Source organism: Cyprinodon tularosa, unplaced genomic scaffold (assembly GCF_016077235.1).
Source record: "Cyprinodon tularosa strain WSP-4 unplaced genomic scaffold, ASM1607723v1 ctg5, whole genome shotgun sequence".
In the NCBI taxonomy this organism is placed as follows: domain Eukaryota; kingdom Metazoa; phylum Chordata; class Actinopteri; order Cyprinodontiformes; family Cyprinodontidae; genus Cyprinodon; species Cyprinodon tularosa.
The window spans coordinates 210379-226077 of record NW_024039229.1 but is presented as its reverse complement, the minus strand read 5'-3'; the positions used below and the strand labels follow the sequence as shown (position 1 = coordinate 226077).

At 42.3% G+C, this 15699-nt stretch overlaps 1 protein-coding gene across 2 annotated transcripts; it reads right to left on the bottom strand.

Annotated features, from left to right (window-relative positions):
- Nucleotides 1-2066: 2066 nt before the first annotated feature.
- On the bottom strand, nucleotides 2067-14053 carry LOC119795013. 2 transcript variants are annotated; one of them, XM_038302816.1, is made up of 3 exons: nucleotides 13500-14053; nucleotides 13069-13161; nucleotides 2067-7705 (listed from the first exon to the last, which is right to left on the bottom strand). In XM_038302816.1, the coding sequence occupies exon 3, from the start codon at nucleotides 7273-7275 to the stop codon at nucleotides 3178-3180; it is 4098 nt and encodes a 1365-aa protein (XP_038158744.1). In that variant the 5' UTR covers nucleotides 7276-7705; nucleotides 13069-13161; nucleotides 13500-14053; the 3' UTR covers nucleotides 2067-3177. The 2 variants fall into 2 exon arrangements, with proteins under 2 accessions (XP_038158744.1, XP_038158745.1); XM_038302817.1 differs by lacking the exon at nucleotides 13069-13161.
- Nucleotides 14054-15699: the final 1646 nt, after the last annotated feature.

Genomic DNA, 15699 nt, shown 5'->3' with positions numbered 1-15699 from the left:
GCAGTGAATACTTACGTAAATGGGATTTCTTTATTTTCTAAATTGCAGCAATCTCAAAAGAACGTTTTCTGTATTATCATTATGAGATACTCTTTGTAGACGTTTTCACAAAGAGATTTGAGGTGCCAGTAGTTTTGAAAAAAGAAAAAACTGTAAGGATATAATTAGTTGGAAGTACAATTTTGAAAACATTTTTCATTCAAATCATTTAAATAAGGTGAGGTGGGCTATTTTGCTTAAACACTGTGAAGATGTAGCATGATTTAGAATTTTTTCGGTAAATTTTCAAATTCCAAAAGAAAAATTGCTTAAAACCACTTAAAAATGATCTTAAAGTTAAATTCAGGTTCAATTAAAGCGAACCAAAACGGTAACAATTAACAGCCTCACCATCTTAAACAATAAAGTAATATACATCAGGTCTCTTTAACTTTTTTTTTCAATACGGGTATATTTACATTATGGATTAAAAATGTAAGCATTATAAGCAAAATTATACAGTAATCTCTAAGATAAAAGTTTATAAAGGAAAACATTTTAACATTTCCCACTTTCTTTAAAAGCTCTAGAACCACAACTTATCTGTTATTTTATTTTTTTATTTTCATTTGTTATTTTTCAAAAAGCAAGTACTTAATTTTTGCGAGTTTTACCTGAATGCAACATGTTTAATATAAACACAGGTCCTTAAAGCTCCAGCCAATAGCGCGCCTCCTCAGCTCATCTTCTCTTTATCTCTCCGCCCTTCTTTTCTCACGCTGTCAAGAAGCAAAGAGCAGGACACAAAAGCTGAGGCAAACATCGCGGATGGCTAACATGTTACCAATCAAACGCCAGGAAAAAAGCCTTTCAGTTTCATTTGTGATTTATGAGGAAGAATAAAATAAAATATAAATATTACCAGTGGACGCACTCTGAAATGAGTCTGGCATATTTGAAAATATATTGTCAAATATTACTACAGTAACTACTCTTAGGTGTGTCATTTTGAACAGCTTTATGGGCGTTTTACAACAGCTGTATAATAACCAGCTAAATCTCCTTTAATCTGATAAAGAAAAATCGGTCAGTTTGAACTGAAGCTGCTGCTCGCCTCTCGCGCTCTCAACTCCAAACAATCACATGTTCGCTGCACGCGCCCTAGCAATGCCTACCGGCGACAGGCCGCACGGCGATTGGCTGAATCTGGGTCACTCGCAGCCATTCTCGGCTCCTGATTGGTTGAAAATAGGTCAGAGTCTCCGCCCATAAGCCCTCCTCCAAGCTACAGCCACGTGAGTTTTGTTTAGTTTTTTACTTCTGGATCATACTGACATGCTTGTTGACTCGTTTAAAACAAAACATTTAACAACACGTAAACAAACATCAAAATAGCCAAAGAAAGCATTGTGTGTTTTTTTTTTGGAAAGAATAAAAATATTTACAAGATAGGAAAAAAAAAACTGACAGGAAGTTTGATGACTTTCCAAAAAGAAAACAAAAAATAAAATTTGGTATTTTTTTCTGTAAATTAATATTTCTCAGCAATCTATCCTTAAGGCATCCTGGTAATATTTTGACTTAAGATGCATTAGTTGCCAGTGTGATCAAATAATGTTCCAAGGTATATGACACAATCCTGTTTTCCATAGCTTTATGTGATTGACAGAACAGGTGCAGCAGCTGCTGTGTTTCTGTGAAAATCCCAAGAAAGAGCTTAAAGTTCTCTTGCTGTCAAATTATATTGCTCTTACACACTGAAAACATAATGTTCTGCACTCAAACACTCGAGTATAATAACAATGTTGCCTTAACAGCTTGATGCCTGGTTTAACTTTCAAAAGATTCCAGTTGAAATTGTATTTTGTTTCTTGGACAGAGCAGTTTTTTTTTAGTGTTTAAAGAGCACCATCTAGTGGCTGATTTTTGGTAATGCAGTTGGCCTGTTATTTATAAATATTCACAGCAAAAATAACAACTATTCACTTCTTAGATGTTTGCTTTGTCTTGCATAGTGGAGCTCTAAGCATTGTTGCCTCGAAGCAATATGTTCTTTGATTCACCAGAATAAAATTTGGCTTAAGAAGTGACATTTTAGGTTTTTATTCAAGGGTTTTCAACAACTCACTTTTAGGCAAAGGAGAGTAATTTAATCATAGTACATGTTTTAGTTTTACAGGAGGAAAAAAAAAAAAAGATAAGCACTTCTGGACAGGACCTAAATATGAACTATGTTTACACGCCTTTGTTACAAAAATGTTGCCAAATTGTGGCAATATGAGAACAGATTCAGGAGAAAGAGGGTGAATTATCACATTTATACATACAGTAAACCTTTACCAAAGTCTCAGTTTATCCTGTTCCAGCTTGATAAATGAAAATGGGGAGTAAGAAAAAAACAAACAAAAAAAACTAAATCAAATGATATTTATATATAATAAAATATAATACTAATTGTACAGTACAGTCATTGTTTCAGTTGTCCTTTTAAATCCTCAACAAGTTAACAACTTGAACGGAGTTTGCGTTTCATTTACACACCTTTTTAAAAAAGTAACAAAAGTAGTGTACAGTATAAAAACATGGTCACCCTTTCTGTTTGTTTCAACTGCTTTTCAGTAAATCATCTGGGATCAAACTGTGCCATTTCCGTGAGCTACTTGGTATTAGAGCCTAAAGACTTGAATTTATATGGAAGGGAACGCCTCGGTATAAAAAGTGAGTCTGTTCACTGTAACACAGAGCAACAAATAAGGACTATACGATTTCACTGTGAATGTCAGAACGAACAAACTGATACATCAGCCCTGTAGAAAGCATCCAGTTCCTGTCGATGCACAAATATAGAGGAAGGGCTTAAGAAAAAAAGGACAGTTGCTGATGATTTTCAAATGGATGCTACAAAAGAAAACACATGATCTTTAGTTCCCTTACCTTAAAGGAACAGGAGGCAGATAGTTGGGGTGGTTTTGATTTTAGGCCTTTAGAAGTCAAAGTCATTTTATCAACCACCTCTGCTATCTTACTAGGATTGTTTACAGATTTCTCCAGGTAAGAGGGTGGGGATATTCTGGTAGTTAAACTAAACCTTCCCCAATGTTTCACCCCTATTTTGTTAAAAACTTGCTAAGCCCTCAGGTCATTTAATAAAATATAAACATCAAAAACAATCTAGTCTAAAAAAAGACAAGTCTGTGTTCACTGACTGTACTCAGTCAGAACTGTTGATCTCTCAGCCTGGATCAGACCCGGAACGGTCAGCGGGCTTTGAGAACGGTCGCTAGCTGACGGTGATCTCATCCTTGACAGATCCCAGTTCTCAGCCGCACTGACGGCACTGGTCCCCCGACAGGAGAACCTGTGGCGGGCCAGGAGACACTGGTTCCAGAAGCGGTGTTGACATTTGTGGCACTGGAATGAAGCTTGCTTGAGATGCCGACCCCTATGTTTCAAGGCTTTGTGTAAGGAGGTGGTGCGTCGCCCACATGCCTGGCATCGCAGTCGTGCGTGACGGCCTGAGTTTCTCGGAGGGTGTCTGACGGCGTGGTGCACCAGCAGGGAGCCCTGTTTGGCATATGTGGCACTGGGGCAGATGGGGCAAGGGAACCGTTTTAGAGGGATGTCCATAGAGGTGAGCCCAGTTACTCTGACCGCTCCCCCGCACCATGACTTCACTTTCATCACTCCTCCTTTTATCCTCAACTGGGCCAAGAGCTTTTTCCTGTTTATATGTGCCTGTAGCTTGCCCTTCTTCCTCCTCAGAATCATCAGCTTCCTGCGAGTGTCTTTACTTAAAGGGACCCCCACCAGCTTCCCGTCTCTCATGATGCTGTGAATTACTATGCGCCTTTTTTTCTTTCTGTGCTTTCTTGTCTGTCCATGGCGCTTTTGGAAGTTTTTGGAGCGGTAATGAAAAGGGTGCTGCAACTGTTGTTGTTGTTGCTGCTGCTGTGGTGGTTGCTGCTGCTGTTGCTGCTGCTGTTGCTCAGCAACTCCTTGTGGGATGTGGGATGAGCCTGCGTAGTTGGAACCTGAGCCAGAATCGTAAAAGAGTGGAGAGTATCCGGACGGTTGAGACTGGTTGACGCGTTGGCCGTTGCGGTCAATGCCGTGTTGTGACAGCTTGTGCCGCACCAGGCTGTTTGAGTATGCAAAGGCTTTGCCACATACTTCACACCGAAAAGACTTCTCTAGGCCCACCCCGCCGCCATGGACAGTCTGTTGATGTGCCGTTAGGTGGAAATAGTGTCGAAATGACTTCCAACAAACTGTGCAGGTGTAAAGCCGCTGCGAAGGCGTGCCGGACGTTGGAGACTTTTCTTCTTGGGAGCATGAGGAGAAGTAATCAGAGTTTCCAGAGTTGGCAACTTGATTGATTGCAGCAGCGGCAGCTCCGCCTTTTATCCTCCGGCCTGTATTGTCGATTTCACCCTTCCTGTGTAGTTTCCCGTGCCGAACGAGGCTCTGTGCGTAGGCAAACAGCTTCCCACAGAGATTGCATTTGTAGTTCTTTTGACCGGAATGCACGGTCAGATGCTTGGTGAGGTGGAAAGGTTCTCGAAACATTTTGCCGCACACTTCACATGCGTGAGGCTTTTCTCCAGTGTGAACCCGGTTGTGGCGCCTCAGTGTCTCTGCCCTTCTGAAACGCTTACCGCAGATCTGACAGCCATACGGCCTCTCCGAGCCGTCCCCTGGAGGTGCTGGACTCCTCCTCCTCCTCACAATCGTGTTTGGGTCTCTTTTCTCTCTGGGTTTTCGTGGCCTCCTGGGCTTCGTTTGGGGCAGGCTGGGGTGTGTCAAAGGCATGGTTGAACCATTTAGGCTAGCTGATGAATGCCCTCCCATGTTGCCAAACCCCAGCCCCCCAAGCAGACCTCCAATGATGTCTCTCCTTTCTCCTTCTCGACTCTCTGGGTTAATGTCACAAGAAGCAGCGGCGGCAGCAGCAATGGCTGACATTGCATTGCTAGTGACCTCATCCTCTGAATCCTCCAGAAGGGCGGATAAAGGAAGGTGAGGCTGTTGAGGCTGCTGCTGAGGCTGCTGCTGCTGTTGATGATGATGATGCTGCTGCTGGCTCTGAGGATGAGGATGAAGTGTTGGAGCTAAAGGGGCTTTCCGGAGAGTCTGGCTGGTCATGTCATTACCTAAAGTATTCTCAGAGGGATAAAGTGTGGAAGACTGTGAACGCCTGTAGTCATCGATTCCACTGTTGTATTGCGCCTGGTTCTGGTATCGATTTCTGGAAAATTCTGCTGAATACTTTTCTTCGGTCATGCCAGCTTCATCATTTGAAATTCCCACTCCAGCCTCTCCACTATTTCCCAGTTTACTGCTGCTCGGGTTGGCTGTTGCATTGCCCCCACTGTTGGCCCGGTTTTTTGAGCTCCGTGGGGGTTTCCCACAGGAGCCTGAAGCAGCGTGGTTGAGCAGAGAGGTGCTTTCACGGAAACAACGGCCGCATGCCGGGCAGCGGAAAGGCTTTTCGTCATGGATTTTCTCATGTCTTGTGAGTGACTCCCGGCGATTGAAGGACTTTTGGCAGATGCTGCAGACAAAAGGCCTGTTCTCAGAGTGGGTGACACTGTGCTGGATAAGGTGACCTCTCTTTTTAAACCTCTTCCCACATTCACCACAGCAGAATATCCTCTCTGGGCTGGGAGAGTTACAGTCTGACTTCCTGCTCTGGCTTTCCGGTGTCAAGCCATGGCTTCGGAGATGCCTCCGCAGGCTGGACAGGTGAGTAAAGGTTTTACCGCATTCACCGCAGTGGTAGAGGGATTCTGGTTCTCCCTGACCAGACGAGCTGTTATGGCGTTCTTGTGATTTCGAGAGTTGTTGGTTGCCATTGGCTACAAGCACAGAAGTGGAACTTGAAGATGTGGGGGCAGATGGGGATGATGAGATGGTGGACGAGGACTGCTGCTGAGAGGAGGACGAGAGGAGAGAGGAGTGCTGTGTCTCACTGCTGATGCCACTTAGTCCTACACTCCCAGATCCCCCTCCCACGAGACCTGAAGAGGGGCTCTGAGTGTGCCCACCCGCGCTGCTGTTATGGCAGCTAGTTCCACTGCTGCCGGTGTGGCTGTGGCCGCTACTTTCAGCTTTCCTCTGTGGCAGGTAGCCAGCCATCGCTTTCTTCCTCCTGCTTCCACCAGTTGAGGATGATGCAGACGAGCTGTCTCCAGATTTTGCTGCATCTTCTTTAGATAGTGAGAGATGCAAGGGCAGAGGGAGGGGAAGGCCCGTCTCTTGCTGCATTAATGACGCTATCTGGTTTGAGGAGAGCACCGGAATGCTTTGGAAATCAAAGCTACTCAATGGGGCAGGTTGGGGGGCTGGGTGGAGGGGATGCGGGTGGTGAGTGTGGCTGTGTGGATGAGATAAGGAATGAGGGGTCAGCTGCTGTTGCTGCTGTTGTGGCTGAGGGGCGGAGTGGCTATGAGAGGAGTGGAGGGCAGGGGGAGGGGCCAGCGCTGAGTTGGATTCGGTTGCTCCCTGGCCGAGACCCAAACCCAGGGGGTTGTGAGTTCCCTGCTGGACCAGGAACTGCTCCAGGCCGCTATTTGGTGGGACACCAGAGAGAAAGTACTGGTTGGCAGCGAGCATACAGCTGAACTGTTGGTGGAGGCTGCGGGGATCAGACTGACCAACCAGGGGGACCGCAGTACTGCCGGAGGGGTTATTAGAGGCTGAAGATGAGGTGGAGGGAGAGGGCGAAGATGAAGATTGACCAGGAGAGGGTTGAGGCACAGAGAGACCTGGGTGCAGTGGGGGAGGCGGTGGAGCAGCTGTGACACCAATGACCCCCGTGGTCCCACCAGTACTGCTTCCAGTGAAGTCGAAGCGTCCCATTCCGGAGTGGAGCTGCTCCTGAGCAAGTGCTGCCTCGGCTGGATGGAAAGGCCGCAAAAACTGGGGGTAACCAGGTGAACTCCCGCTGCCACCACTGCTGATCTTACTGGACTTTCTGGAGCTGTGAGAAGATGAGGACGACTGGCTTTGATGGGAAATGGATGGAGGAGGGGCGCTCATTTTGGCAAACAGTGACGAAGAGTCAGCGAAGGCATTGCTTCGAGAGCTCTGGAGGGATCCCAGCCCCAGACCGGACAGCAGGCTTCCAGAGGTGTCTGTAGAGGACTGGTGTTGCTGCTGCAGCTGCTGCTGATGCTGCAGTTGGACCTGCTGTTGGTGGCTCAGCTGTCTTTCCAGCCCGAGGCCTTTAAACTGGTGGGCTTGGTGTCCACTCAGCATCTCTAGGATGTCCATGGGGTACTTGCTGAACTGAAACATCTTTCAATACAACTGTGGTATTTCCACTCTATTCACCAATTGTACAAAACAGCAGAGCCCTTAGAAACCTCTGGGATTGTCCAGCTTCTGACCTGGCCCAAAACTTTGAAAGAGCCACTTTAGTCCAGCATCAATTAATGATTGATCAGCTCTCATCAATGTTTGACTAAGCTTATTTTGATTAGGGAGTGAAGCCTTCTAACTTGAAGTGCTTCAAGTGAGAAGCTATATAAAGGGTCATAAATAGGAATTTATTAAATTACATAAAAGTCTGTAGTGTGTCTATAAAGTGTTCCATTTTTGTAAGCGGACTTAGGGACCATAAATCAGGCCATGCGGTTCCTAGGAGTGGAGTGTGTTGTTTTTTTCAGAGGAGGATCAACCATCTCTTCAGCAGCTTTCAGTCCTCAGATGCAGACCTCTGTGCAGCCTGAGAAAAACCAAAAAAAGCAAAAATAACACACCATTAGTTATGCTGTACTTTGATGTGCTCATTTTATTGCTTTAGTGACTAAAGATTGATGCCCAATGACTTAGAAAATATAAAAAAACGGATCTGAGCACTTAATGATTACATTAGACAACTTATTATTACTTATTTAGCCTTAATAAGCAATTTAGCAAAATAACCTAAATGGTTATACACACTCCGCTTTGTTTTTAAAAAATATAAACATAAAAACTATAACCGTGGATGTCTGGGGGACAGTGATTCGCCTACATGTTATGAATGCTGGCGTACCATAAGGAATTCATTATGAACATTTTAGTTTAGTTTGTGCATTCAAGTCGTCGCCCATAGGAAGACGTTACTTGGATATAACCTAACCGAATATCTTCAGCACAGCTCCAAATGACACAAAACTCATATGGTTGAGTAGAACATGATGTAATAACGTAAAATCAAGGACCCAATGTAAAAACAAAAACGGCATTCCCCTTTAAATGTAAAATGTTCAGATATTTCTTTTACGATTTTTATATAATTATAGCTCTAAGCGGGTTGCTCTGACAGCTAAAAGCATATTTTATAGTCTCTATACTCCAGTTAACGGTTAATCAATTACTAAATTAGTTGACGATTAATCATTAACTATCTGATTGTTTCCGCACTAATCTAGTCCAGCACTAGTGGCTCGTATTTTTTGACTGTGGGCTGACAGGAAAGGGGGTATGAGAGAGAAGGAGAGACATGCGGGAAAGGACCACATGCCGGATTCGTACCCTGGTCGGCCGCGGCGAGGACTAAGGCGTAAATATCGGTAAGCAGAGATAGCAGCTTCTTACGGGCCCACAACCTCTTAGGGGCCCCATCACCAACACCTGGTGGGTTCCATTCAAGGTGCGCAGTCACTACTTTTCCGGAAATTATGTGTGATCATATACTACTGAGAATTGCATAATTGCATCTTCTTGGCCAATTTGTGGAACTGTCGCCGTATCCTGAACCTTTGAAATGTCGCAGTGTTCCGGACCTTTATCACGTGTTGTACTTCATATGGGGCCCACCCAGATAATGTTGCCTATTGTCGTGTTGTTACGCCATTGATCCTAACCACTGTGCCACCTACACACCCGTGTCCATGTTAAATGGATCTGACCTAGTGACCAACCGAAGCTCAACTCAGACACCAATTGCAACTATGGAACAAAAGTTAAAAAAAACTTGTCAAGTGCGAGACCGAACAAAAGAGTGTCGCAGTCCCGTATTTTGGCCACAGGTGGCAGTATCAATAGAAGACTCTGCAATGCCTCTTTAATATTACAGCAAAGGGATGGACGACTCAGCAAACATACATCAGTTGTTTTATAACAAAAAAAGAATGTCACGAAGAACCCAAGAGTAAAAAAACAACAACTTTCTAATTGGATTTTATTCAGATTGGCAGTAACGCAGTTAAAATAAGCATCATGTGTTGACTCCCATTGATTTTCCCTTTCTATGCCTTAACCCTGACAATAACACTAACCCGCACATTACAAGTGCATACCTGACCTTAACCTGAACTCCATTCACACCTGAGTCCCAAATCTAGCTATTAGCATAAAAAGGAAGTGAGGACCAGTGAAATTTCCTCACTTTGGTACAAACGGCCCTCGATTTGTTGGTGCAACAGAAAAAACTGTGCTCACTGATGCCAAAAAGAGGAGCACCCACACACGAGAAAAGCATCCATCAAGTGAGGGTTAAAATCAGCGCTTATTTCTGACCTTTCTCTAGCTTTCTGCAAAGCACTTGACATAGAAACGTCTCCCTTGAGACAAAAAAAGCACAGAGGCAAAACGGCTTTGTTTAAAGCTTGGCAGAAAGACAGCAGAGCCTCACGAAGTGCACTGATTTAACTTAGAAAGATCGGGTAAAAATACTGCATGAACTTTGTGCTGAAATCAGCGATACAAAGACTTGCTCCCAGTCAAAAAAAAAACTAAAGAGATCCAACAGCTAAATTAAATGGTGTAGAAATAACAGCAGGAGAACAGGAACTTTCAGGAAAAAATGGGAGACATTCTCCTGTTAATGAGGGATGCTTGGGGAGTGTGAGCTAATCCTTGTTTTAAAGAGCTGCAAAATGGTTCCTTGGCTGACTTTTAGTTTCTCTATAGGCCCCATAAATGCTCAAATGCAGACTTAAATGCCTCTATCAACACAAGCGGATGCTGATTATATATCAAAAAAGTTTCTGTCATATGAAATAATTTTTAATAAATTTTCTAGAACTACAACCTCAGTGTCAAAAAAATATAGGGCTGCAACTCACGATTATTTTGCAAATCCACTAAACTGTCGATCATTTTTTCAATTAATCAAATAATAATTGGATAACAAAAGGTTCCTATAAGAAGAATTTTTTTAATGAAACTAAACCAGTTAAAACAAAACAATTTCTACCTGAGGTGCTCTAGACAGAGCATACTGACAGATGAAATATTTTTTATCTTTTATAAATTTATCTTTTCTTTTTTTTTTTTTTTTTTTTGGCATAATTGCTGCTGTAAGTGGGTTGCTCTGTCTTCTAAAGGTATGTTTTAGAGCAGGGGTGCTCAAGAGCTACTTTCCTGCAACTTTTTGATGCACCCCATTTTTAACACACCTGAATCAAATCAGTGGCTCATTACCACACCTCTGCTGGGCTAAATGAGGGGATTGAGCCTTTAGATTCAGGTGTGTTAGAGAAGAGCTGCATCTAAAAGTTACAGGATGGTAGCTCTTGAGGACTGGACTTGAGCAGCCCTGTTTTAGAGTTTCTATACTCCAGTTAACGAATAATAGATTATTAAATTAGTTGAGATTATTTCAATAATCAATTAATCACAATTTGATTAATTGTTTAAGCCTTTAAAAATGTCTAAACTGAAATCAGTTAAGTCGAGTTAACCAATTCATCAGCTTCAATTAGTTAAAAAAAACAAGGAGTAAAAATCGGGCTGCACAGTAAAACACTGATATGTTTTTCAATGGCCATCAATAGAAAATATTTCTAATATAACTGTAGGAGCCAAAGTGTATGTTTATGGGTTTCTTTATCGTTATGGTTGAACAGGTGTTCAGATTTTTCTACACCTGAGGTGATTGCTTGGAGGCTTGGTCTTTTGTAATTTACCTGTTGCAAGTGTAAGGGGTTTGTTGCAAACTTGTCTGTTGACCGTCATTCTTAACCACCGTCATTTAATTCATGACTTTTAATGTAATTTCACATCATTTCTCGATTCTGACTATAAACTATACATTTTTGATGGAACCAAAGTTTGTCATGCGTTTTAAAATAAGAATGCAAGTGGAAATGGAATGTGTCATGGAATTTTTGGGAGGCGCATCACAGAAAAAAACCTACTCAACCAGCAGCATTGTTTTAGATTGAAGTCACTACAAGATTTCTCTCTAATTTCACTCATATCTGATAGAGAACCACACAGCATTCCTGGGGATGCAGCCTCTCAGCTCCAAGCTCAGCAAGGTTAATGGTAGGACCGAGTTCTAATCAAAGGTTATTGAAATACAGTTAAAGTCTAAATTTAAATGTTTCCCTTTTCCCTTTGGTTTTATTACAAATAGATGAAACAAAAAAACGTATAACTATCGATGTCTACTAATATTCCATTAGTTAATATCAAGGCATTAAAAATGTATTGCATTTAGGTGTGTCCGGTTCTGATACTGATATCGGAATTTGGTCCAATATCCCGCAAAAAACAAATACCTGAATATATCAGTCGGCATCTAATCTCTGACATAAAAAACCATTTGTTGTAGACAATTTTTTTGTTGAAGTGAAATGATCAAACCTTTTCTAACAAGCCACACTCAGAAAATGAGTAATAAAAGTATGTGTGACTCATGCTGGTATATTGTTTTGGGTAAATGTTTGTGTTGGTCAATACTCAAAACTGCAATATGGGTATTGTATTAGAAATTACAAAGGTGTATCCAAGCATTAAGAATTGTTTTCTCATACTGTCACACTTTTTCAGCCTCGTTAAAATGTGTCTCATCTTTTTGGTCAAGGGTTTTTCTCTGCAAAAACAAAGCATACAGAGAGAGCTCCATAAAGACAATGCCTAACAATGAAATCCATTTGTTATCAAATAGGGTCTGAAACATTAAAGGTGTAGAGGAGGATTTTCGGGAATTTTTGATAAGACCCGCCCTTTGCACTTTAAAGAAAAATGCACATATGCAAATCTATAGCCACTCCAGAGAGGGAACGCCTATTAAACGTATGTGAGAGCATGCATGAGCCCATTTCTCGTCTGCACACTCTGTTTAAAAGTTGCTGTTCTCACAGCTCATACAAGCTTATTTTGTCCGAAAGTCCGCACTAACTCCAAATCCCTAAATCACTTTATAGAGCGGGGACTATATATTAGACTTTATAGCAAACTCAGTTAACTGACCATTCAGACAGATGATCACTTTCTGCTCTGTGTTGGTCACGTAACTCCTCCTCCAATGCGCAGTGCATCCGAGATCTTTGTTATTAGTCGCCGCTGTCAGGTAGTCACAGCCTATGGTGACAGCGGGCCGCTGTGACAGCAAATCCCATAATGATTTGCAAGGAGAGCTCTCTGCTCAAAGCATTCCTGGAAATTTCTGCCTCGTCTGAGTCCTTTTTTTTCTTCTCATACACTTCGTAGAGACTTTTTCTCTAACGACCCTCAGCTATTTTCAAAGAACCGAGGTGAGAAAGCTGAGCTTCAGTGGCTGTCTGAAACCGTAGCTCACCATATATATATATACGGCTGAAAGCGCGCATGCGCACAAAAAGACAAGCACTGGGGAAAAGCACGTAGGACGGCCTTACATACACAAATTACCAGAATGATTGACAATAAGGAGGACCACTCATTTAGATGATCCACCTAGAAATAAAATATCGTCCTCTATACCTTTAAGTAATGCATTTATATGACAAATCAACACCAAATACCTCCATCCTAAATAAGGTACTTAAATGCTGATATTTCACTCTGTCTGGGGAAAATAAAATAAGAGGGAAGCAAAGCTAAACCACATGCATGTTAAGGAGAAAGCCAGCCAGCCTCCCTTTACAGCCACCATTGCTGTGGTTTTGTTATCTTGTCTGAGCTGCAGATTAAGCACCAGTCTTCGCAAAACACACATACCATAATTTCTTTAATACTATGTGTAACACGCATCAAGTTACTTGCTTAGTATTTTCATAGATTTGCATTCAAATATTTCAGCAAATGATTCAGTAATAACAACAGAAGGAATAATTCCCTTCTACATCTGCAGCAATGAGTCTGTTTACATGAATGCTGTCTGCATCTCACCGGCTAATCCAAAGATCCGAAACTCCAGCTGGGTGTTAAGAAGATAGTGAAAAAAACCAACCCACTCTGTCCAAACTATCACAGCACGGCGACCTTAGGAGAGAAGAATAACAAGGGTCAGATGAGACAAATAAGTCAACAAACCCTGCTAGCATCTGTCAATATCCTCAGCTAGCTAACTGCAACAAACCTAATTCTAGACAAAAAGGAGAAACGCATCAGAAAAAACTCGCTGCATCTGTATAAAGTGAAACACTCAATCACAAAGTTTATTTTGAAATATATTTAACTGTATATAAGGCACATTGGTGAAATATCTCAGTAGAAGACGTATCCCAGTCAGAAGCTAGATGCTAACATATTAGCAGAGCCGTTAGCTTCTCTAAGCTAACGTCAGTCCTGCTGGAAGCTGTTATTGTTTATGTCCTTACCTTCCAAAATATAAACCCCGGTGGGAGAAAAGCCGCTCACAAACACGGCGGTAAAAGTGTGGGGACATGAGGGAGGACGTGCGCTCTGAAAGCGGGCTCCCTACTGCCTGTCACCGGGGCCTTTTCCTCCATCCATGGAAAAGCACCGTGAAAGGCCCGGGATCTCCATCGGCCCAGGAGGGCTACAGCTTCTTTTTACTCGCTAACAAAACCGCTGGCCTGCTCCCGTATCACCATTGTCTGAGTCCGAAGTCCCACAGATCCAATCTCTCACTGCCGCTCGTCGCCAAGGCGTCCTCTTTATTTAGTCTCAGTCGTGGTTTTCCTGCTTTTCTTTCCGGCTTCCAGCCTCCCTCCCCGCCTCAGCTGCTGTAGGTGTCCCCCCTCCGCAGACGACGGCTCCCCCGATGCTGTTGCTGCTAACGGTAAAATGGTAGTTTCCTGTCTGCATAATGGTTCCGGGTAGAGCCGAGCAAAGGTAAGCCTGTCCTGGAGTGTGCACCGCTATGAGGTCCGATCCAGCATGATGCTCATGCATTAATCAAAGTGTGTGTCTGGGTGTGTGTGTGAGCGCGTGCTCATGCAATAAACGTGTAATTACGCGCTTTGTGACACTGCATGTCATTAAGTTCACGTGTGTGTTTTCACACCAAGGGTGTAAAATGTTAATTAGTCCATTAAATATGTCATTAAGGCGCATGCCACAGAACATTGTTGTGCGCGTGAGTTGTTGTGTAATGGAAGTTTGTGTGTCAGGTATCTCCTTTGCATTTCAATTAAATGTTCTTTAATTGTGCACTTAGAAAAAAAAAATATTTTGTAGAAGGAACATTTTAGAAAAGGTTGAAAAAATAACGTGGCCTTTTTAAAAGGTGTGCCTCATATTTATTATTTCTAAATCTTATGTTAGAGCACGGGCGGAGCTAGATGGGGGGCCAGAGGTGGCCATGGCCACTGTTATCCAATCATCGGCCATTTTTTTCACCCTCTAATATTGACTGTGCCAACAGTTATACTTTCAGTGGGAATGTTCAAACTTATTAATCATTTTAATTTTTCATATATTAACAATTAGTTGACAACTAATATGGTGTAGTTAATTATGCACATCAAAATACTAACATTCATTTTGATATGTACAAAATTGTAAAAGTAAACTAGGAGTCTTCTGTGAAATCATAGATAAAAAAAACTAATTTGATAATAACCTAAAAATCAATTTAATTTACATATTAGTACGTGTAAATATAAATTTTATGCAGAACAATTTTTGATAAAAGTGGGTAAGTTTGTGTGTCAGGTAAAATGAAATTTTGCCCCAGAAATTTTGTCCACTACCATTTTCTACCTTTTCATTAGACATGGATGTTTAACTATATGTGTCTATTTGTTAGCAAAGGCTGTAGTAAAGTATAGGTTGTCTTTATTTAGAAAACATGGATGCTGTGCTGGTTCCTGTTGGAACAGGGTAGAGATTCTGGGGCCTATCCGCTTTCGGCCACCCCTCAGTGTACATTGGTTTTTGATTGGCCACCCCTATTGAAAATTTCTGGCTACGCCTCCGTGTTAGAGAAATAAAATACAACGTTTAGACTTCTGATCAATAGGCAAAGTATCACAGATAATGAACTAAAAAACAAAAAAATTAGGGAATGCTTCCCTAGTACTATGTTTCCCCTTATATCTAATCCAAATGTTATATTTGTTAAAGATGAAAGATACAAGGGACGTTCAATAAGTAATGTCCCTGGCCCACTTCCAGATATTTGATCGAGCTGAAATTCTGCATGTGAAATATTTTAAATCTCTATAGATTAAATAGCAAATTACAGCTCTGAAATAAATGTGGTTTCTGATTTACTGGTGTTAAAACTGAGTGAAGTCTGAGTTTTTGCATTTGAAATGACCCACACAATGGGAGACTTTTGATCAAATAAAAGTAACTTATAGTGATAATGTCCCATAATATAACCTTGTAAAACATTTTGCAAGGTCATATAACAGGCATCATGGGGGAGCCGTGGGTGAGCGGTTAGGGTGTCAGACTTGGATCCCAAAGGTTACCGGTTCGACTCCTGACCCGCCAGGTTGGTGGGGGGAGTAATTAATCAGCCCTCTCCCCCATCCTCCTCCATGACTGAGGTACCCTGAGCATGGTACCGTCCCGCCACACTGCTCCCTTGGGGCGCCATTGAGGGCT